The sequence below is a fragment of the Crocodylus siamensis genome, chromosome 12 (genome assembly GCF_052110815.1).
Source record: "Crocodylus siamensis isolate JL-2025a chromosome 12, ASM5211081v1, whole genome shotgun sequence".
NCBI lineage: Eukaryota > Metazoa > Chordata > Crocodylia > Crocodylidae > Crocodylus > Crocodylus siamensis.
Genome location: NC_143406.1, coordinates 36,663,911 through 36,688,457, shown reverse-complemented (window position 1 = coordinate 36,688,457; position 24,547 = coordinate 36,663,911). Strand labels below are relative to the sequence as shown.

Below are 24,547 nucleotides of genomic sequence, written 5' to 3'. Positions count from 1 at the left end.
CATATTTTCATTCTCTCATTCATCTCATTCATTATTACAATGTTGACCCCTGCTTCCAATCAGCTAATGATGACAACCTCTTTGTCCAGCTGTTAGATTTTCAAGCACACATCTTCCTGATTTCTCCCACACTGCCCCTCACATCTAAGACAAGCTCCTCATAACCACACTGTTGGTTACCATCAAATCTCTCCATTAATTTTAACCTGCCTTTGCTTTGGACCATTACATAGATGCAGTATGGCACATGCATGTCCAGCTAAAATGTACTCTTGGCACAAGTCAAGATTCTGTCAAAGATCTGTCAGAACAAACTATGTGAAAGTTGCCTGACTGGTGGCCAAAAGCAGAACTGCCATGTGTTGGCATAAACAAGCACATAAGCAATGCCAATCATTCACTTTCTGCTGTTACAATCACCTGTCCTTTTCCTGGATGTAACTGAAATGAAAGTTTCGTCTTGCTTAAAAAAATGTCTCTAGTTCAAGGATACAAGAATTTCGTTCAAATAAATGTTTGTAGAGAAGCATCCAGAAATAACGACATGGGAAATAGACCTTTGCTCTCTTACTGACTTTGGCTCAAAAATCAGCCCCAGTGGGAACAAGGGAGAGAAGTAAAATTGGTAACATTTACCAGGATCCTGGGATAAACAGCCTAAACACAAGGTTCCAAGCAAGCACTTTGTACCAGATTCAGAGTCAAGTTCCCATAAAAGAAGATAGCATTTTGGAAAGTCTCTATCATATTTGTATCAAGTATAATACCTAAACAATGGTTTTATGTGGGTTTTTTTTAAATAATAGTAGAGAGAGAGAGAGAAACTGAATAATTTGTGTTCTCATTTACATTCCTGTCACCTCACTGGTGCCAAGGGAGTTGCAGATTGCAAGTAAACACAAAATATGGCCAACAAACCTTGCAAATATATTCAGTATAAAAGCCAATACTCACTGTGCACACTGGTGAGGATTTACATATCATGTTTTTTTTAATAAATATGTCAATCAGTCAGATGTACCAATTTGAATATGCATCTCCTATTGCTAATTTAAAACATGTCCAAGGTAAGTAAGCCTGGTCCAGGTCCCACTGAAGTTAATGGTAGTCTTTCTAATTACTTCAGTTAAGCTAACTCAGTTATGTGTTAGTGACACTACTGATCACTGCTACAATATTTCTGACCAGAAATACTAATAGGAATCAATCACAACCTGTATATTTTTCTTTTAATTGTATTTTTATTTTAATGACAGCATGTTAAGCTGGGATAGTGCAGCCCTGGCAGGAAGTCCAGGGGGTCAGCCTTTCAGCCTGGAGCTGCTCCCCGTCAGCTCAACATGCTGTGGAGGGGCTAGCTGGGGCATGAGGGTGATACAGTGCAGGGCTGCCCAACAGACAGCCCCTGCACCATACAGCTTCTCGTGCCCCAGCCAGCCCCATCACCATCTATCTAAACATGCATTTTGCTGAACAGAACTACTCTGCTGTAGGATAATACTTATGTTGTGCAGTACTATCCTACAACAGAGTTAATTAGTTTACTGCAATCTAGTGCCACGTGATGGCATTTTACTGCAGAGCTAATTAGTCAGTTCCACAGTAAAGTTTTGTATAGAGGTACCCAGTGTTTATTAGGAATTCATAATTAGGGCAGAAAGAGCATCCCATAATTGGTGTGATTTTTACTTTTCTCTCCTAAGTTGCCCTTACAAAAGATCCTTCTGAAATTTCACATATCACATTTCTGATAGCTAGAAAATGGTGTTTAGAGGCTTGCTTTTGGCTTATAAGTAAGGTAGATATGCATTAGAATACTGGTCCAGGGCAACAGCAAGGGTTAATTGATTTTTAAAAAACCTGTCTGTGACAAAGTTTCTTCAGGGCCCGCTGTGTCTGATACAGGCAAGCAGCAAGCAGACACACAGGATGGGAATTGAAGTCACGTACTACACTGTTCTCTAACATAAGATAAGGTGGCACCAGGTCACAGTGCCCAACTACAGGATCCTTAGGATTTCCAGTTATGGTAGATAGACCAAATTAGAAGACCCAGAAAAAGCCTAAATTAAGATGTGCACATGTGATGGGTTTGTAAAACAAAGGAATATGCTAACAGGACAGAACGTGGACAGTATGACGACAACAGGGAGACCAATCAGTGATGGCCAGGGAGGAAAGAGTCATCACAGAGGGAAAAAGGATACAAAAGAAGGGATTTTGAAGCAGCAAAGGGTCCCCAAGAGGGGAACCCAAGGCCACCATGGACAGGGCACACCACCACCCTGTCCCATCCACCTCACTGGGAGGCGGGGGAGACAGTGGGCCTTAGCCTCTGACCTCCAGGCTGCTGACATCTGACATTCAAGAGAAAACCTCAGGGTAAAGCTTGCATACTGGCCAGTTCTGGTTTTGATTTGGAGGAGGAGGGCGCAGGGTTCAGAGGGTCCCCAAAATGACATGGTAGAGAAGATATTGAATTTCATTGGTTGGCCCTGTTGAAAAGTCTTCAGTTACTCACTGGGGGACAGTCCATAATGTGAATGCAGCCATTTTTAATATCATCAAAATTAAAGAAATAGAAAAGGAAGTAAGTGAAACATGGGCTACAGAATACAGATGAATATGAATGGATAGAAGACAAGTTATGTGCAATTCATAATATGCTTCCTATTCTCATGTTTAACTAACAAAAAGTACACAACAGTTAATAGGTGGCCTGGGGTATTCCAATATGTGATAAATAAATGCATTGCAAATTAAACACCACAAATACACATGCATATGCACTGTAATGGGTTTTTAAAGGATGCCCAAAGATTAAGCTATGATAGTTTTGAATAGTGAAAAATGTCTGTTAAAAAAGGAAATCCATATTTCCATAAGAAAAAAAGAATCCACGTTTCAGTTCATTGACGAGGTCAGTTAGAAAGAATAGTACAGCTGCTAGTCTGGAAACGCCTAATTGGCCAAAAGCTAGATAAAGCCATTTTTTAGGAATAAACACTCATATGTCATTCATATTAGAATCTCAGATTATGAAATAAAATGTGTTTTTCCATGCTGTTCATGAAACAATTCAAAGAGGCCAAACTTGCAGTATGCTCTGATAACATCCTATGTAAATATGACATATCGCCAAAAGTTCAGCATGCCTAATCCGCAGATGTACACAAAATGTTGCATTGTGTATTCAAAGTAAGAAACTAAATGTTTAAAGAAACTAAACTAAAGAAACAAGAATATCAATTTACATGTGTAAAGGGTTGTATCCCACATGCCTCACCCTAGCCCCCTGATTGCTTCCCCACCTGGCCCCAACCCCCACCAGCTGTTGCAGCCCCCCAATGGCAGCCCCACCCCCCACTCTCCCAGACCCCCTGATGGGTCCCCACCCAGCCCCACCCCCCAACTTGCACCACCAGACCCCCAAGGCTACCCCCACAACCCCAGGCACCATTACTTTAAAAATAAATCCAGAAAAAGAACAGGGGAAAAACATGGGGGAAAAAAGCCTCTGCTTACCTGAGAAGTGGGGGGGGGGGGCCCTCTGGGGCCTCCTGGCAGAGCCCCCCTGGGCAGCACAGGGTGGCAGGAGGACCTGGGTTGGGGCTGCTGGGGTGTCAGCTTGCCTCGCACTGTGCGGGCAGGACCCCAGTCAGCCACACAGCAGTTGGAGCTGCCAGTAAGTTCCCATTTTTTTAAATTTTTTTTAAAGTATGGCGGGGGGGCAGGAATGGGGGGGGGGCCTGGCCTGCTGCGTTTCAGCACCAGGGTGAAGGGCCAACCATATAGACGCTCCGGCAGCCAGAGTGTCTCCATGGAGGACCCAGCCTCCAGTTGCCTGCCCCACTTTTTTAAGCTTCAATTTTTTAGACTCCTGGATATCCAGGAGTCTAATTTTCGCCCCATGCTGCAAGTCTGAAGTGTGGGTAACATTTTTTCATTCCCGCAGTTGCCTCGCCTCACGTGCGCGCTCATGTGGACACGTCCCATGAGTGTACAAATGTTCAGGTATTCTCTCCCACAGTAAAAGTGGCCACTCCTGGAGGAAAAAAAGTCTGGGAACAAGCAGAGTTAAATCACTCCTGGGACAGAGAATATCTGTACATACTGTAAGATGAAAGTAGGAGGGAAAAGAGAGACAAAATTACCACCCCAAGAGTGGGGCAAGTAGGGATTGGGGCAAATCTTGTTAGAAAATGCTGAAAAGAGCTTCTCAGTTCAGCACTGGGAAGCTGGCTACTAAACTGTTGCGATGCAGTGAGTTTATAATTGCACTCATCCTAAATACGTCTTTATGCATTTTCAACACATTTTAGTAGTTCTCATCAGCAAGATCTGACAGTGATCAAAAGACCTTAGACACATCCACAATAAATGGCAGGATGGAATCTCAAGAATGCCCCACTCCTTCCAAAGTGAAGGTAACAGTCAACGAAATGACCTCTGCATCACTGCTGTTATGAAGGGTAGAGAACAGTTTTCATCTTATTAAATTAAACATTTGGTATGCATTTCTCACTAGAAAATGTTAATCCATGCTTTTTCAGTTGATTTTTTTCCCCTTTGGAGTTACAGGAGAATAATTTAGACAGATCCTTACAAATAAGGGCAAGAAAGACAATATTAATAGTAAATCAGATAGAAAACTATTAACAATTCTATTGTAAATTAAACCCCAACAATCCAGGGATATGACAGTCCAAGTTCTGTGCTCAGGTACAAGTCTAGAACCCTGGATTGCAAAGCATAAAAAGGGAGCAGCACTTGGCTTGCTAAAACTAAATACACACTGACAGCTTAAGAGTACGTTTATGAAAATGAATGGCAGCATTGTTAGCACTGTGACATTATTAATGCATTATTAAACAAGTGTTACTCCCAGTGTTAATTAAAAAGTTTTAAAAGTTTTCTGGGCTACATACAACTGGATGTTTAAAAAAGCGTTGTGTGGGAAAAGCCACAATTTATGGCTTGTCATGCTGATTGGTGTTATGTAGTAAACAATCTGTTCTCAGTTACTGGAAGAAAGCCTGTGTATAATGTCTTAATGTTATAATAATTTCATAATGATATATAATACATTATTTTATGTTATTGTAGTTATTTTGCTTATAAAAGACTAAATAATGAAAGAGAGACATTTCATTTGAAGGCTATGACTTCCTAAAATAACTCTTAAATTGAGCACTAAGAACTAACCTCAAAACACTTTTCCTTCCTTGCTCGATGTAGCAATTCAGCCATTCCTGGTAAAAGTATTGGAAATATATAATATTCTAAGTATTCTCTTGGAGAACCTGGACAAAAACAATACATTTTTCCACTTAAACAAGGATTCCATGGAGAAAAGGACATCCATTTGAAATAACATTAAAAATACCCCCAAACATAATTCATTTTATCAGTTCCATTTCAGCTTGTGCTAAACACAGATTCTTTCAATGTAGATCTATTTACAATATCTATTTAATTTTTCTTAAGCCACAAAAAATATATAAACTTAAATAAGTTTCAAAAGTCAGTGTTTTCTCTCCAACCTCTCCAAATGATATCTTTACATCTTTTGTTTGTTTCTTCACAAACTAAAGTTGTTGGTCATGAAGCTGAATTCCTAGACAGCAGCAAGAGATGAGATGAGCATGTTTAAATCTGAATTTTGGGTGGCTCTGATTTCTCTATTTTATCTCCATTTTTAAAAGGATTTACATCATGAGCCATCCACATAAAGGCCAGGAAAACCTAACTAATTACCCATTGGGTCTCCTTCAGTGCAGTTCCAAACCTGCCAGCAAGTCTGCTTCAAGGCTTGCACCCGCCTAGCTTGGCAGTCCTGCAACCTTGGAAGTGAAATACTGAGATGGGATCTGGACTTCAGGGTCCTGCTGGATGTGTTCTAACACATCTTCAGACAACAACAGTAGCTCCTGGTTGTTCTCCTTGAAGTGGAGAGAGTTCATATATATGTTTAAATATAATACAGAATTTTAAGACTAGAATTGCAAAATGCAGAGTTGTTGATCTAATTCTGCTCTGATTAAGAATAGTGGTATAGCTCCTATCAGTTTCAACAAAAACAGAATTAGGCCAAAACCAGTTATCTTTAAAAAAGCACCTGAATCTTTAAAGAGAAAAAAATGACTCACTAGACCTCAAACTTTACTAGGATTTCAAACCACGTGATGGAGTGTACATAAATGATTTAACATTTGTATTAAGCAAGTGAATATTTGCCTTCAGTTACTCTGTATTTATGTCACTGTATATCCATTAGCATCACTGGTTTAGCTGAGAACAGACTGACCTACTTTTTTGTTTTTAATAATCTTGAAGATAAAGATAACTCTAATCAGAGCACCATTCCTAAGAAATATTTCAATAAAGTGTAGGTCACATTAATGAAAAAACCCTGTGATTAACAACATAGCGACTAAACCAGTTTTAGTCTTCTCTTACTCTGTTGGATAGTAAGAACTGTAGTTATCTAATTTGTGGCATTATTTGATATATCACCTAAGAAAGATATATATCTCTCTCCCATGAAATATTATTATTAACTGGGGATATATAAGATAATGCTATGAATATAATATAATATAATATAATATTGACACAAACTGAGTGCTTGACAGGACAATCTTGGTAATTATTACAATTATAATATAATAAGAGGCTTAGTCTGTCTGTCTGTGTGTCTGTCTATCCATAACGCTTCTAGTCAACTGTGTATGCACCGCTGAGAGGGCAGGGGTGATTGGCTGGGTGGCCCCGGCTGTGTGGGTCTAAGTTTGCTTTGCTGCTAGGGAAGTTTGGCAGCGGGGAATACGCCCCGGTAGCCCAAGCAGCAGGGCTTCCCCCTGCCTCCATGCCTGAGAGTGAAGCAGGGGGATGATGGTGGCAGTGCCCCCCAGAACAGCCAGCAGGGAGGGGGGCTGGTGGGCAGGAAGGAGAGCAGGGAGACAGGCAAACGCAGGCCAGGCAGACCCAAAGCAGCGAGGGGGGGGGCGAGAGTAGGGTCAGACCTGAAGCAGCATGGGGAGTGGGGGAAGTGGGGTCAGACCCGAAGCAGCGGGGGCAGGGGGGGAAGCAGGGTCGGACCCAAAGGAGCGAGGGGACGGGGGGGTTAGACTGGAAGCAGCGGGAGGGGGAAGGGGGTGAAGCAAGACAGGACCTGAAGCAGGGGGAGGGGAGGGAAAAGGGGCGTAGGGCTGGACACAGCCTCCCCCCCTGTCATTCTTGACAGGCAATTTGTTAGCAATTATTATAATTCTATAATAATTTACAGTGTTAAGTTCTTGAAGCTAAGGGAGACAGATGTCCGACTCACACATTTCAGTGACATTTAGGCTAACTCCCTTTGACTCCTGTGAAAAATCCGACATAAGACAATGAAGTCACTGAGAAAAAAGGCCCCTTTCCAAAATTCTGATCTGTCCATACTGTGAACCTGGAGAAGAAATATTTTAGAGCACTGAAAATGAGCACTCAACATTCTCCAATAAATGGTATACCAAGTGCAGACCAATTTTGATTAGGCTTCCAGGCTAGGCAGTATTAGGGGAGGGCTAAATTAGATCAAAATGGCTGTCCAATATCAGGTAAGTCAGGATGGTAGGTGGTTGGCAGTGGGGGTCTAACAGGCTGCAGGAAATCGAGGATCTGCTGGGGGATATGGGGGGCAGATAGTGGGGTAGGCTGGCCAGCAAGACTGATGGGGGGGCGGGGCTGGCGCAACCTGTGGGTGGGATGGACAGGGGCAGTGTGACCCATGAGGGGTGGGCAGGTACAACATGTGAGGGGTGGGGTAGCAGGCATAACCCATGGGTGGGGTGGGGTCCCCCCCACCAGCAAACCTACATTCCCATCTCTCCTGCGCCTCCTCCTACCAAGACTTACTTGCTTGGTTCCAGCAGTGGCAAACGCTGATAAAATTGGCCGCACCCAGAGCAGCTTGTAGGATGAGGGTTGAGAAGGCTGCCTGGGTAGGGGGGGAACAAGGGGCCAAATGGAGCAAAAAATAGCCCAATGCAGGGAGGGAGGGTGAAACACACTTCAACAAGGACGTGGAAAAACTTGAGAGAGTCCAGAGAAGAGCCACGCGTAGGATCAGAGACTTGCAAGGCAAGCCATACGAGGAAAGGCTGAGGGACTTGGGTGTCTTCAGTCTAAAAAAAGAAGGCTGAGAGGGGACTTGGTAGCAGCTTACCGCTACATCAGGCACCCTTGGGGAAAACCAGGAGTAATGGCCACAAATTCCTAAAAGACCGTTTCAGGCTTAACACTAGGAAAAGCTTTTTCATTCAGGGTGGCCAGACTGTGGAATAAGCTCCCTCCAGAGGTGCAATCACCCACCCTGGACATCTTCAAGAGGAGACTGGATGGTCACCTCACCGGGGTCACCTGACCCCAGGTATCTTTCCTGCCTAGTGCAGGGGGGCTGGGCCCGATGATCTTGCGAGGTCCCTTCCAGCCCCTAACAATCTCTGAATCTATGAAAAGAGCAGGCCTGGGGCTAGGGCCACTGGCTGGGTTTTCCCAGCGCCGGGGGCTGTGCAGGGAAAACATACAGAAATTGCATGCACCAGTTTGACCTAAATAGAATAATTTTTATATTACTTAGTTCCAGGTTTATCTTAAACTAGGTTCTGCAATTTTTAGACCAGTTTGTGTGCATGGAACCTGGTCAGTTACAGGTTTAGACTGATTGCTAGTCACTGAGACGAACTGGTTCTCTAAGTGTAAGGTCAGCACTGGGACAAGCCAAGTTTAAATCAGGTGGCCATTTTGAACCCAATTTAACCTCCCCAGATGTCTGTACTTAGCCCAGCTCAGAGCAATTTAGAAATCTTGGGACTGGTAAAAGAACTTCCTGTGCTCAACTCTTGAATTGCTGTCCTCAGTCCAGAGTCTTGATTGTTACTACTCTAAGCATTCAGGTCTTGATTGGGAAGTAAGGATACTTTGTTAAATGCCTGTCTCCTGAGAATGCACTGTAGGAATAAAGGGTTTGTTCATCGCTGCACACTCCTAATCTATCCTTCTCGACAGACACTACTAGTGAACATTCATAAATGGAAGGGTACCATACATCAAGACTTCAGAATATTACTGCTTCTCGCTACCAGTAATAGACAGTTTAATGGGTTACAATAAATGGAAGAGAAGGCATATGGAATAAGAAATGATGAAAAAAGTGAGGGATAAAAGACCAAATGAAACGTAAAGTGCAGAATACCTAAAAGAAGATATATGGTTACTGGGACTGTGAATTTTGAAAAGCTGAAATCAGAACAATGAAGATGGCACAATAGTGATTCAGAGGCTGAATATAGTTGGAACAAAAACAGCTGGGGAAAGATATTATAATTTGAAAGGTTTCAAAATCAATGATAGCCTTTATCTCTTGATACTGGTTTGACTTTATTAAGATCAGAGGCAGAAAATGCTTGCCTTTCTCCTGTTGTAATAAAAATGACTGAAAGAAAAGCCACTTACAGATAAAGAGAACGGTAATGTCTGTAATAGCTTTGTATAATTATACATTAAGGCAGGAGTGGCCAATCTACCACAAGTGGCATGGGCAGCCTAATTCTGTGTGTGGCTTACATAGATCAGAGAGGGAACAGGCAGCACAGCAAGACAGGACAAGAAGCAGAAAGCAGAGCATCAGATTGGGCAGGGAGCACAGGGCAGGGAACAGAGAGCTTAGCAGTAGACTGGGCAGAGGAAGGGGACTAAAGTGGAGGAGGCTGGTTCCTGTGATCAGAAACCTGACAAAGAATGTCTTGCAGTTGAAAGCTTGTCTAAATTTCTCCCAGCTACATAGCTGGTCCATAAAAAATATCACCCAAGAAAAGTTTTGCCCCTCACACAGCTCTTTACAAGATCAGAGGCCCACCCATGGAGACTAGTCTTCAGCAGCAACTAGGAGCATTTATACACACACTCCAAGAGTGGGAGGAGGCACTTTAATTAGAGTGGCTCTGAGAGCCGCTCTAATTAAAGCACCCAGAGTGTCTTTTCTATCAGCGTCCGTGCTTCAAAATGGCAGCAGCACGTTGAATGAGCTTTAAAGTGCCCACTACCATTTTGAAGCCCAGGGACACTACTACATGAGACGTGGCAGGAAGCTGGAGCACAGTAATTGCCACACTCCAGCAGACTCTATTAATCAAGTCTTCTCCAACATGGTGGAATTCCAGCATATTGGAGCAGCCTCCTTGCTTGTGCGGCACTGTGCAGTTTTAGTTAACCAGAAAAGAGAGGGTGAGTCAGATAAGGATTAGGCTCTAGCCCTGTTCTCTGAAACCATAACTCAGGATTATTTTTCTTCATAATTTGTTTAAAAAACAAGGTGTGTATAATGTTTGGAGGCATGTTATATGTGAGGAACTATGGTAAATAACAGCACAATATAACCTAATGCGCCATCATGTGTATCCTTCCCCAGGGCAAGCTGGCTTGTAAGCATAGCCCAACATGGACTGGAAGGCAGTTAAAAAAAATGTCTCAAGGTTTTTTCTTTTTCCTGGAGTAACAATACCCCTTTCAAAGTCATAGGTGTTTCTTCAGTTCCTCATCCATGGTCAGGAATAGTAACCACATGTAGCTATGCTTACCCTTCTGCGCTGTAATGGGATGCCTTCTTTCCCTCTGCACTTCTTTCCCTCTGCACCGCACATTGCTGGTGCTCTCTGCTGCCTGCTCTATACTCTCTGTGTTCCTAACAGAGTAAACACCTTATTTTAAACCCTTACTTACATGTTTTTGGATCAGGTGGTTCTGGAGGAGGTGCTAGTGTGGATAAGAAAACTTTTTTTGGGGAACCAGTAGAATCGAAAGAAGCTGAATAAGACTCCTCTGTACAGAAAGGCTGCAAAATTCCAGTAGCTGAAGAAACCTGTTTTAAATAAATGCAACTAACATAAATATCCCAGCCCACTTAGCTTTTCATTGTAAAAACATTCAGGAGTCCATTCAACAGGAGAGTTAACACAGGGTTGACAAAAATGGATTTAGAATTTCTAATTTAAAAATTAACTGATTTCAGTATTTTAGTTAGACACCTTGGTGAGAGCCAACATTGAAAAACCTGTAGGGTGTGTCCACACATGCAAGCATGTGCATTTGCAGCAGCTCAAACAGAAGCAGTGCAAATTTGAAACAGGACTTTCTGCTCTAGCGCACATGCCTGGACATGCACTTTGGTGTGGGGCAAATTGTACCACTTAGGGCAAAATAACCCTGCCTAGCTCCTCCTAGATCTGCAGCGAAGGGGAGCTAGAGCCCAGCCAAGGGGAGCTAGAGCTCAGGGCCAGCACCTGTGCTGTCCCCAGCAGCATAAAAAGCTGCTCTGTCCTGGCCCCATCAGTACAAAAAGCTGCCTTGGCAAGCCGCTCAGGGCTTCTTGCTCTCAGGAGCTTCTGGGGCTCAGCCAATTGGTACCTGGGATCTCTACCTCTTGTGCCAGCTGAACCAGCCCTGAGAGTTCCCTGCACCCTCTACCCACTACAGCAGTCTGGCAGTGGAGGCTGCTGCCTGGCTGTGACCTCTGCGCACCTGCCAGACCCAGATGGGGACTGCAGAGCCAGTAGAGGCATCTGCCCCTCTGTGCTAGCTGCCAGTGGGCTGTGGCTGCAGAGTTGGCCTTTGTGCAGCACTACTGCCATGTGTGCCCAGCCATCTGGGCAGCTATTGCCTGGAAGATGTTCTGGGTGTGGTGGCCTGCCTTGAACTGTCAAACCATGTCCTCCTGGCCCCAAGTGGTCAGGAGGTCAGCTATCTCCAGCTGGGTCCAAGGTGCCAGCTCTGACCGGGCTCCTCTGCCTGGGTCCTACCACTTGCCTCTCTAGCAGAAATTCTGGTGTTCCTCATTTGAAAACTGAAAAACCCCTGGTAAAAAAGTCCCAAAGTCACTCAATACCCTGAAATCCATGTTCCTCCACAATTAAAACAACAGACCACTATACATAGAGAGAGAGAGTGAGAGACAGCAATCAGTTGGGCAATGTTTTATTGATATATCTACAGCGTTAAAGCAATTTGGAAGTCTACCGGTGTCTTTATCATCATAATAAAATGAATTCTAAATACCTATATGTTTTGCTGTTTGCCTTTGGTTTTCTTACTATAGAGCAGTTAGAGCTCCCTGTGACCCCTTCACTAACCAGGATGTGAAGACAGCTGCCCCTGCAGTCACAGCTCCTGACAGTAGGTCTCATCCTGTTTGGCTGTTGGGCACTCAGGGTGTGTGCTGGGGGGATGTGCTGTTTGCAGGGCAGGGGTGGGAAGGGGGCTGTGGAAGGATGTGGGGGGCTGTGTGGGTAGGTGTGGGTGGATTGTGGGGGGGGCTGCTCAGGAGAGGTGGTTCCCCTTCCCCCCTCGGGGAACAGTCCCCCTGCACAGCTAACGGCCTGCCCCCCAGAGGGCTACAGCCCCCCAACAGAGGTTACAGTCCCCCCAACAGGAGCCACCACCCCCCTGTAGGGCCAACATGCCCACCCTCGCTTGCTCCCCCAGCCCTCCAATGGCTTCCCCGCCCAGCCCCACCCACTCCCTTAGACCCCCCAATGGCTGTCATCAGTGGAGCTTGGGGGCCAGGTGGTGGATGGGGCCAGGTGGAGCAGCGATCCAGGGGGCTGGGGGGAGTGGGCGGGGCTGGCAGGGTCCCCCCCCATGGTCCCTCCCATCTCCTCCAGCTCCCCCCACACTTACTGGCATGGAGCCCAGGTGCAGCTCCCTGCAGTTGGCATGCTGTCTGCCCTGTACAGGTAGGCAGTGTGCTTCAGTACCAGGGTGAGGGCCAGCCATAGAGATGCTCTGGCTGGCTACCAGAGCGTCTCTGTGGAGGACCGAACCACCGGCTGCCTCAGGACACAGTCTCTGCCCTGCTTTTTTCCCCTCATGGTCTTTTTTGACCCCTGGATACCCAGGGGTCTAATTTTGCCCCTGTGCTGCTATCTAAACTACATTACCATTACAATTTGCTATTTACATTTGTTCTACTAAACAACCAACTGTATATCCAAATTGTGTTGGGTTTTCTGAGCATGCTTCTGATTTACTGAAGAAGAATAGTAGGACCAGATTCCCAATACACATGATATGCCGCATGTTGCTAAAACAAGCATAGATCTTTTTGTTAATTCATGCAAGGTTCTAATTGAGAAATTAGCAGAGCTTCATTAACATATAAATGAATGTCATTTCACTATGTTCATGAGTACAAGTTCAGGGAAACTGAAATGGATTGATATATTATGCCCCAACTAACAGCACCATCATCAGTTTTCCATTCTATTTACATAAATTTAACAGAAAATAATGGTTTCATTTTTCCTTAGGGCAACAAATGTGCTATCCAGGTTAGCATAGAGTAGCTATTAAAAAATTACCCTGTAAAATGCTACCGTTCCTGTAAAAAAACAAACTAGGCTAACTGATGCATAGTAAATTAAGACAGCTTCAAAATGCTTCATTTGAATTTAAAAAGCATTTAATTTAGGCTGATCAAACCTCAGTTTTAAGTTAATTTTATGCACCTACTTTGGTACCTTGCATGCAGCGGGCTTTTTATCAGCTTAATTTATCTCATTATTCATTTGGAGACACAAGATTTTTTTTAATTATAACCACTGCCAAAGTCAACAACAAAATCTTACAATGTTTGGCCTGAAACCAGATTATCCACATGCTGCACCACTGACTTCTGCAGAGTTGCACTCTCTTAAATTACTTCTGGATCTGATCCAAAGTTTTTTAAATGAACAGCGCACTAGAATCAATGGACTCCCCACCATGCAGGTGTCCACTCCCAGTGCAGGACATTCTAAACTCAACATCAATCAGGTGGTGTCCCAAAGGTCCACACTAATATCTTTGCAAGAATAGGATGTTGGGAGAGGCAATTTCAGCACATATGTGTAAACAGGGCATCATTCCTTTACTCTGCCTGCTTGCTTCTTTCTTGTATATCACAGGCCATTGCCTGATGGGAAGAGTTTAGTAAATAAAACACTTGCGTATTTCAGTATCCTGCCAATTCATACGCATGAAACAGACATACAGAGCAAAGGGACAGCACAACATGACAACCAAAACACAGCTGGTAAGTGAATTTGAGGCCTAGCAACCTTACTAGAGTCTCATTAAAGAAATGCAGCAATCTGTGGAATATTAGGTTTGATGCTTAACAACAGTTTTTTGCAGAACATGGTTTCATATTCATGTAATTAATTCAGGGATGCTTTACAAATGCTTTATCTTTATCACTGAAAATCAATAAACCTTTAAAGTGTTCCCTGGATGGATTTCTCTCTCAAGTCATACTCACAGAGTCTTGTTTTGCTTCAGAAAGGCCTGGAAAAGCAGGTTGCTCTGCTTCATACTCTACAAAGGAAAAAACAAACAAAACAAAACACCCCTTCACATTCCAATAAGGATTTTATCGCTATTTTTCTGAATAGAGTCACATAAATATTACTTTCTAAATGCTTTTTCATTTTGTTTGAAAATGTGAAAAACAGTGTGTGACGAATGAATTTAAGATGGAATTTAATTTGTTAAAATGACTTAGAACTTCTGACTCACTTATCCTGGAGGGTCAAGGTCAGCATTGCCAAGTTGCTCTTGAAGAAAGGCTGTTTGTCCTAAACCAGCAATTTTGCATGGTATAAATAAAATGGTAGTGCTTGCATGAAATTAATTATTCTGTCCACTCATGGGTACTTTTCATCTGAAGCTCTTAATAAACATTTACAGCTCTATCAGGTAGTTCCTTTTTACAGCAGAAAAATAAATAAATCATTGGGAAGATGGTATGTGACCTGTCGAGTTTATCAGTGAATCAGATTTTAAGAGATAAGATCCAGCAGGAGTCCAGAATCCTAGCCCCATGCTGAACAGTAGGTAACACTTCTGCCCTAAGGGCAGAATTCCTTTAGAACATGTGCATGGCAGATCAGTCTTGGGTGTTGTGTTCTCATCCTTCAAATCTGTTATTTATGGCAATGGCCGATTTGCCCAGGCATGGAACCAGATCTAATTCCCAGTGAAATCAATGGGAGTCTTTCAGTTGACTCAGTTGGTCAAAATCCATTCAGTGGAGAGCAATAAGGACGAAAAATATAATTTCCCCCTAAATTAAATTAGTTAAAAAAGTAAAATCAAGAGCCATGGTAAAGAGCTCAAAGGCTTTTTAAGTGGGAAGTTCTCCTAACAACTTCCAAGATTTCTGCAGGAAAAAAAATATATTTTATTCAGATAGTAGGAATATATGATTAAGAAATGCAACACTGAAACGCTACAGATTATTGATTGAGAATATTACCTTCTTAAAATATTTGTAGAGGTGAACCGATACGTCAGTCTATATTGTATTGGCATCAATAAAAGGAAAATTGACACTATCAGCCATTGTCCTTTTTTGGCTGATGTGGCCAATGTCTCCAATAAATGCCGTGTGCATGTGCGCAGCCTGGAGAGCAGCATGGAGAGCTTGGAGGGCAGATCAAGGAGTACAGCTTGGAGAGCAGCATCCAGCTGATAAGTTTGTTGCGGGGGAAAGGGCAGGGGGAGGGAAGAGGTGCAGGGTGGGGAGGAGATTGAGGCCTCCCCAGTAGGGGAGGAGGGGAGCTGGGGCTGGAGCAGGTGCTGCCCAGCTGGGATGGGTTGCAGGGAAGAGCTGCAAGCAGCTTGTCTGGGAGGAATGGGGAGGCTCCTGCCACTGTATGCCCCCAGAGGAAACATAGGGGGTTGTGTGCCCCTGGGATCTGTGCCTGGGGTGAGGGCAGGTTGCGCTTGGGGCCGTGCCAGGGTCTTTGTGGAGAGGGCTGGCCTGGGGCTGAGCTTGGGCTGGCAGCAGCGCTGGGAGGCAGGGGCCACAGAGTACCTCAAGCAACCCACAAGCACAGCCGTGGTCCAGCCCCACCCCCTGCCGGGAAAAACCCAGCGCAGTCCCTGGCCCTGAGTGCACAGTGGCAGCCCACCCTTGCCCTACACATAAATCCAGGAGGCACACGCCTCCTACGCTTCCCCCAGGGGTCCATGCAATGGCAGGAGCCACTCCCCCTCCCTGTGCCCCCCTGATGAGCCACTCACAGCTCTGTCCTGTGCCTCACCCTGGCTGGGTAGTGGCTGCCCCAGCTCCCCTCCTCTCTTACTGTGAGGCCTCCATCTGCCCACCACGCTCCTGCCGCCCTGCCCCCAACAGTCTTATTAGCTAGATGCTGCTTTCCAAGCTGCTGGGCTGCATATCGGTAATTGGATCAGTATTGGCTGATATAGCTTGTTAATAATCGGTTGTTGGTATTGGCCCAAAATATCTTTATTGCTGCACCCCTAAATATTTGGAATGATATCTACCTAACTTTATATAAAGCAGGTGTGAGTATATTAAGTAGAGACTGCATCTTGATATCAAAATTCAAGATCAGGACCTTAAACACAAAATAAGTCTGTGATCACCCAGACAACCATTTTAATAATTAAGTATGCCTTAAGTGGCATTACTGCCTCCATACCTATCTTCCCATTCAGCTGAGTTAGGATAGATGGCATTTTATTCTAAGACTACTTAAATGAAAGCACCTACTCACTCCAACAACCCTGCTTCACTTCGGGACACTATAAATGACCAAATTAATAAATGATCTTATAGATACAATTAAATGACTGGTGCATGAGGTTCAGCTTCCTGAAAGTTCCTAGTGTACACTGCAGACATTGGGAAAGAAGCTGGAAACAAATCTTATTAATTTTGTATTAATTAAGCGGGTATTACAGTAGCCATATCACTGCCTCTCTGCTTTTACAAGGCAATAATCCGATTCCCTTGTTGCAATAAACCACAAGGCTGGATTTGCTCAGGAATCAGATTACCGCATCGTAAGAGAGAGAATACTATCGCTTCATTATGCGTGTAATAAATTGGACACCTTTGGCCCCACTGCAAGTGCATAATACAAGAATACAATCCTACTGGGAATGCCTGATGACAACATAAATCTCAAGAGCAATATACAATTTTTATTAAAAAGAGATTTGAACATCTTGCTCTGCCGTTGTGAGCAGCATGTGCTCCAGCACGCTTCGAACCAGTGACAACCTGCGTGGAGGGATGCAGTCTGCAGAGCCGGCTCTGTTCTTATTTGGTTTTATTGTGTTTGTGTCAATGAGGCACTAAAAGGCCAGTGCAAATACTGGAGTCAGGGCTGCTGCAGCCTTGCCTTGGCAGTGGCAGGTCATGCCCAGCAAGTGGAAAGGAGGGGATTTGAAAATAAAAAAGCAGGAATGAGACAGGTCACTTGCTAGCCCAAAGAGCACCCCTAGCTCATCCCTCCCAACCTCCTCCCTCTGTTGTGATGGGCAGCACCACCTGCCCCGTGCTCTCACATCGGTACCCTGGGTGTCAGCTCTGAATCTCTGGGGCGGGCCTCACATCCAAGGTAGGTCTTACCCTCGCAGGTCCTTTCTGGGCAGCTTCTCTGAAAGACAGCCCCCCACTCGGCCTCCCATCCAGGCTTGCAGGCCCCAATTCCTGCCAAGTCCTCCTCTGCACCCCTGGCAGAAAGCTCTGCCCTGCTCGCCTGTGCTCAGAGCCCGGTGCCAGAGCCGCCTTGCCCTCTCCTGCCCCGTCTCCCGCCCACCGGCGCCTCGCCCCGTGCCTTAGCCCGGGGGGGGGGGGGGGCAACCCGCCGTGTGGTGCCACAGGTGGCAGGGGGCAGAGGGAGCAGAAAGCAGAGTGGGCAGGAAGGAGAAAGCAAAGCAAGAGAAGAGGGCCGGGAGCAGAGCAGTAGCTGAGGCGGGGCAGGGGCAGGAGTTGGGCGCAGCCGTGGGGCAGGGGCGGCTCCCACCTGCGCAGATCCGCTCCCAAAGGCTCCGCGGTTCCGCAGCGGCCGCCATGGGGGGGTCACCATGGCAACCGGCAAACCGCCCCGGCCATTACCCGGCGCAGCCCGCGCGGGGCCGTTTCCTTCCGGGTCGGGCCGGGCGGGGCCGAGCGCACGTGGGGCCGCGGCAGGTAGGAAGCGTGGGGACGGGACGGGCCGGGCCGGGGGCTGTAGCTGCCGGGCCGGGCCCCGGCCGCCGCGCTGCGGGCAGAGGCGGAGGAGCGGGCCAGAGGACGGGCCGGGCGCAGCCGCCTCCCCTCGTTCCCGTCGCTTCCCGTAGTTAGGAAGAGGCGAAGCCGAGGCCGGGTCCGTCCTTTGTGCGTGGCTCGCGCGGGAGGGGCAGCGCTGTCACGGCTCGGGCCGCCTGTCTCCTAGCGGTCCCGGGCGGCAGCAGGGGGAAGCGGGGGCAGGGCAGGCCCAGCCTGCTGCAGCCAAACGCCTCCTTGCCCCGGGGCTGTATTTGTGGTAACAAGCAGCAGACACGAGGCTCGCTCCGCTCCCAGCTTGCTTGCTCCAGGCGTCTCCTGCAGACTCCTCCAGTCCCTCCTCCTCTCTGTTCTTAACTTGCGGTTGGATGTAATTGAGCCCATCTGTGGTGTGACTCATCCCCGATTGCCCCGCACCTTTGAGCCCTGGATAACAGGATGCCCATGCAGGCATCGCCTGTCCATTACTAGTTGCTTCTAATGACATTGCCAGCAGAGCTCTCTGAAAAGGATCCTTATTCAAGGGCTCAGAAGAGCCATGCCAGCTACGACAAGCTTCAGCAGTAGCTGCCACTTGCTTCCAGCACAGGCAGAAGAAATCCCCGACGGGTCTCTCTTCTGTACAAAACACCTTTTATGTTCTGATCTTCAAAGCTACGTGCCAGTTTTCTGGATGCAGGCAAAGGGAACTGGAGGCTGGATGCTGTGCATGTCTGCAAATGAGGCCACTGTTCTCTTTCCTCCAAATTCAAGTGCTACACTTAGCATTAACAGTTGAAAAGAGTGAAGCGCTAAACAAAGGGGTCTGTGGTATAATGTTTGAGCTGTGCATTTATTTGTTTTTTCAGAATGATAGTAAAGAAAGAGGGAAGGAGTAATGACAAAGAAACTGCATGTAAGAAAAAACCAAAACCCATGAAAACCACTGGGAGTCAAACTGACATCAAAATTGAAGAGGGCATCCGGTGTGAATCACAAGCAAAACCTAAGGTGAAGGAAAAGAAACATTTGGCAAAAAAGGATTCAGACTGGGTGAATTCTAAGAAAAAGAAAGTTGGCTCCAAGTCTAAGAAAAAAGCATGTTTTGAAAACTCTGTGAATGTAGAAAGCCATCCAGATTCCCAGCCACTAACAGAACCAGAGGAAAAAACTAAACTTCTCAAAAAAAAGAAAAGGAAAGACAAAGGTCTTTACTTCTTACCACTGGAAAACAGTCAGAACTGCAACCCAGATCTGAAAAACTACACAGCAGATAATCAGGAAAATGTATTCACTGGTAAAGAACCCAGGAAGAATATCACCCAGAAGTCTGAAGGGGACAGGAAGGTAACCAAAACAAAGAAAAAGAAGAAAGGCAAAGATATTTTCTCCTTAACACTGAACTATAATGAAAGCAGTGAATGTCACATTTCTAGTAAAAAACTGCAAAAAAAGCATATAAACAATTCTCAGGAAAGAATCACTAGTAAAAAACAGAGAAAAGGGATTGTCCGGAATGATGAATCTGGTAATGTTATACGGAAGAAAAAAAAGAAGAAAAAGAAAGATAAACACACCTCTCTACTAAAATTGAAAGGTAACGTGGACAATAATCTTGGGACTTCTAAACACAACATCCCAGCGGGTGACTTGAAAAATAAGCAAGACATCAGTTCCCAAGAAAGTATACTGGGAACGGAGAGAAAGAATATTGTCCAGAACTCTGAAAGCAACAGAGACATGACCAAGAAGAGCAAAACCATTTCTTTGCCAGCAGGTGAGGCTAATCAGGACCACAGTTCTAGCATTCCCAATAAATACCTCCCAAGACACCAAAAAGACAAGTTCCAAGATAAAGTACTCACTGGAAAAAAACGCAAGAAGAAATTTGGAGATAATAGTGCAATAATCAAGAAAAAGAAAAAGAAGCTTCATAAAGAGGAGGAGGAAGTAACTAAGTGTGTAAGTCCTTCAGATGTTGAAAAGGTTGCATCCATGGGTGGGAAAGTCACACCAGTTAAAAGTAATAAAAAGAAGAAACCCAAAACAAGGGCAGTGGAAGGTGCAGCAATGGATGGCATTGATGGAGGATCATGTGAAAATAATAATGTGCCCTATGAGGGGAAGAAACCCAAGAAGAGAAAGAAACAGGGATCAGAGACTTCAGCCGAAGAGCCAAGCATGAAAAAGAAGAAAAAGATCAAAATGAAGGAAGAAAAAACTGATAGTGAGGCAGTGGTAAGCTCCAAGTACATTTTTTTTATTGCACCTTCCCACCAAATCTCCAAGTGTTTCTTCTGCATATTAAAGCCAAATCACCAGATCTATTTTACAAGCTGCTCTGTGTGCATGGACCTTTGTGTCTGCACAGGGCTACAGGAAAATAAATGGGGTTGTGGCGGGGATGTGGGTAAAAACCATGGGAACAGCTTTCAGGAGCTGAGGTTAATAGTTTCACTTGCAACAGTCCTGAGGGAAGTTTTAGTGGGGTTTCTGTTTGTTTTCTTCTGTTGTTTTGTGCCTTTTGCTGCAGTCAGTGCTTCAGTAACAAAAATGTAAAACATAAGCTACCTGTGGAAATGGCAAGAGTTAGCACAAAAAGGAAGCCTATATCTGAAACCTTAGTAAAGCTGCAGCGTTGTAGCCAGGATGGTCCAGGTTGTGGCTGAGAGAAGTGGTGGTGGCAGTGATAACCAGGGATCCTGGTTTTCTCTGTTTAAAAATCACAAATCCTCTGATAAACAAACACACACACATACATATACACACATTCTCTGATTAAAAAAACCCAAAAATCCATTATTAAAATGAGACGCCACTATATATGTGTGTGTGTATCAATATTTACAGTTTGGAAGCCTCACTCACTGTAATAAACTTAATTCTAAATACCTATAAATTTTTGTATTGGATTTTGGGTTTTTTTATCATGGAAAATCAGAGCTTCCCCCTTTGCTCATGAGGATGCACTCTCAAGCCATAGCCCCCAGCCCTGCTGATCACCCTCACCCCCCACCTGCAGCCCCCTGTCCCTCTCAACTCTGCCAGATGAGCCCCCCAGCTGCCAGAGCTACAGAGCCAGGGACCCACATCCGCAGCCCCCTGCCTCACAGCAGCGCCTGAGCCCCAGCTGCCACCCATGGGAGGTGGCAGTGGCTGCTGTGTCCTGAGCAGGAAGCAGAGCACAGAGCCTGGCTTCCCTTCCCACACATGCTGCTTGGCTGGAGTGGAGCCCTTGGGGAGGAGAGGCAGAAATGCAGGCTTCCCACTCTCCTCCCGGCAGCACTGAAGGGCACAACTGCCCTGCCACCCTACTGCTGCTTAGATAGACAGGATGGCATGGGGCTTACAGCAGCAAGGAGCTTCCCCTCCCAGCCCTGCTCTGCCATGTCACATTGGGTCCTACCTGCTGGGTCATGGAGGCCCCAAGGGGAAGGCAGCAGGGCAGGAGCACCTACTTTGGTACCTTATGCAGAGTTGCAGCCTACCCCACACACAGATCTGGGGGGCATGTGCCCCCCCGCCCCACCCAGGAGTGTGTGCAGTGGCAGGGGGCCAGCCGCACCAGCTTCCACTCCGCCCACATGAGCTGCCCACAGCCCCATCACACTCCCTGCCAGGGTCCTGCACCTGTGAATTGCAGCCCTGGGTTGGAAGCCCCACACACTGTCCAGCTGGGCAACAGTCCCAACCCTGCCTCCCTCCCTGTGGGGGCTTCAATCCCCCCACCAGACTTACCTGTGGGAGCTGCTCTCCAGGCTGGCTGGTGGCCATCTGCATACACATGCACAGGGTGCCTCTTGCAAGAGCGCCCTCCTCCCGCTCCCCCCAGCCTCTTGCAGGCTGGAACTCTGCCCACCTGTAGAGAGCTCCTTGCAAAAGTGCAAATCCACGTTTCTCTGTTAGATGAGAAATCTGTTTTTTTCAGTTAAAAGGGAAGGTCTGTGTTTTTTTCTGTGGGAAATGGAAAACCTGGATCCTTGATGATAACAGAAGGGAGCTGAGCAACCTCGAGCCATCACCCAAAGCTGGGAAGAAGGCCATGTGCCGAGGGGCAGGGAGGGGAGTCCACCCACCGTACAACACAAAGAAGGGTGCTGTCGACCTGAAAGCTTGTCAGATTTCTCTCCCAACTATACAGTTGGTCCCAAAAAAGATACCACAAAGAAAGCCTTGCCTCACTAAAAATATATGTACATTTTCTCATATCTCTGCTGTTGTCACTAATAATGGCAATAGCAGCAATGGTAGTGTGGACTACCATGCCAGCCAGTGTCTTTACCACCAGGCCATCCAAACAGACCATCTAGAATAGATAAGATGCTAACCTGGTAGTGTCCACTAGCACCTTGTCTAAACTTACTTTTTTCTCTTAAGTTTCTCCCACTGTTGCCACCAGTGGTAGAAATATCTTACCTGTAGCAGCAAAGGGAAAACTTCAAGGGGGAAAAATGCCCACTGTGAACATATAATTTGAGGAAAATCCCAAGTGTAGACAAGGTCTAAAATGTTCACCTACAAACCTCAACTGATCAAATGTTAGGATCTGTAAGGAAACTTGCTAAATTAAAACAATCCCTAAAAGGCAAAATGAAAAATTGGGTATTTTAAGAGATGGGTAAGCTTTAGTTCCAGGAGTCCAACTTGTCCAGGGTAACTAGAAGTAAAATCTGCTTTGGCTGACTTAAAAAATCTCATTGTGCACTCTTAACACACTACAACCCCGTGATGCCCTAACTGTTCTTTCTCAATGAGCTTGCTGTATGTGGCATGTATTTGGGGAAATGCACATCCTGTTTCCTTGTGGTAAGGGCAGGGGTGACTAGAAACATTTTTGACATGCCTTAAAAAAACAGTCCACAAAAAGCAGTATTTTTTTTCCTCTGTGAAGGCTTTCAAAATATTTAGTACTGCTTAAAAATAGTGGTAGCATGCTATTATGATCATTTATTATTTTCTCTCCTTTCTCCTTTTATGGTCATAAGGCCAAATATCTCAGTATATATAAGCACCTAAAGATACCTTACTTTACTAAGATTTTCAAAAGTGCCTACAGGTATAAATTCCACTGATTTCCAGGCACTTGTGCAAATCCCAGTGGGCTCCTTATCTGCATCTTGCCTGCCTAAATACCTTTCAAAATCTGGCTCTTACTTGCCAGAGACCTGCTTGATTGCCATGAGCATGAAGAACACACAGCTCAGTGTTGATGGGAGCTGCAGGTGCCTCAGCACATTTAAAAATCAAATTCTAGATGGCAGGATTTCTACAAATACTTTATACTTACATGGAGCTGCTTAGATTCTACAAGAACTTTACATACATTTGGTCTCAGCTGCTCCCAGAAGTAATTAATATTCCATTGGTGTTACAGCAGAGAAAAAGCTAGGTCCAGATAAGATACCATGTACCTGGAGCCACGCTATAAGTCAGTGGTAGAGCAGGGAATAGAATTTACAGCCTTAGTTTCTGCGCTAACCATCAATTCATGCAACATAACACTATAAAATTAGCCTTCTTCCTCAACCATGGCTGGCTCTGGAGCAGTGTTTTCTAGCTGGCAGCTTGCTGCAGCAGTTACAGGGAGAGCTGCAGTACTTCCTCCAACTTTTTGTTAAGATTGGCAATATGTTTGGTCATGATGGGCTCCCAAGGTTGTTCAGCCTGGGATACCATTTATATTTAACACACTTGGAAACTTAAGTATGTGCTGGGAAACCTTTTACTGTCCTTTGCTTTGGTATGTCTCCCTGTACCTTAATTTGGATTCTGTAGAAACCCACACTGCTTTCTAAGATCCAATACTTTGAGTCTACATTTCAGTGTACAAGTGGATTTTTTACTTACATGGAAGTCCAGAAATAGCCTTTTTCGGGAAGGATGTATGGTTGTATGTATATAAGTCCTTTATCATTGGGTAACTGGAGACATGGGGATGTAGACGCCTTTATTAGACTTTTCTTTTTGACCTTTAGAAGGACAAGATGGTTTTATTGCTGGGTTACACTTTCTAATTAAATTGATATTGCTCTGTTGAGACTGTTAGACATTGTTTGCATGCTCACATGCATACAAAGGCAAGATAAGCTTTATAGTGATAAATGCAACTGCATGATGGTGCTGAACTATTTAGATGGAAAACACAGCAGGAGATAGGGAGAGAGATATGTGTTTTGTCTTTTCTATTCATGTCCAGCCCTCTTTAATAGCAAAACCTTCCCCAATGATTCCTCTCAAGATTTAGAAATCTGGCTATTGTTAGGCCTGCTAACACTGCTGTAACATGCTGCTGATAGTACTGGTCTCCTGTTTCACTGCGTCACAATTCTGGACCAGTTTCTCATCTCCAATGCATGTCACACACTGCTGCATCTCTCAGAAAATTTACTGATCTGCTTGTGGAGCAAGCACGCTGGCCAAGGGGTTTTTTTGTTTTATTTTTTTAGACAATATGCAGTGATTCCAGCTAGT

General features: G+C 45.2%; 2 protein-coding genes across 5 annotated transcripts in view; one reads left to right on the top strand and one right to left on the bottom strand.

The window, feature by feature from the left end:
• IQCK (IQ motif containing K) overlaps positions 1–17,949 on the bottom strand; it is an 86,570-nt gene extending 68,621 nt beyond the window's left edge. Inside the window, exons 1-4 of the mRNA XM_090023745.1 lie at positions 17,856–17,949; positions 14,336–14,391; positions 10,765–10,903; positions 5,206–5,303 (exon numbers count right to left, since the gene is read on the bottom strand). Coding sequence (XP_089879871.1) covers positions 5,206–5,303; positions 10,765–10,903; positions 14,336–14,391; positions 17,856–17,904 — 342 coding nt within the window. The 5' untranslated portion in view covers positions 17,905–17,949. The remainder of the gene's footprint in view (positions 1–5,205; positions 5,304–10,764; positions 10,904–14,335; positions 14,392–17,855) is intronic.
• The window catches only part of KNOP1 (lysine rich nucleolar protein 1), a 38,138-nt gene continuing 31,514 nt past the window's right edge, over positions 17,924–24,547 (top strand). The window contains exons 1-2 of one of the 4 annotated variants that reach the window (XM_090023742.1): positions 17,924–18,022; positions 18,946–20,314. In XM_090023742.1, coding sequence (XP_089879868.1) covers positions 18,947–20,314 — 1,368 coding nt within the window. In that variant the 5' untranslated portion in view covers positions 17,924–18,022; position 18,946. The other 3 variants (XM_090023740.1, XM_090023741.1, XR_016438660.1) reach the window with 3 other exon arrangements.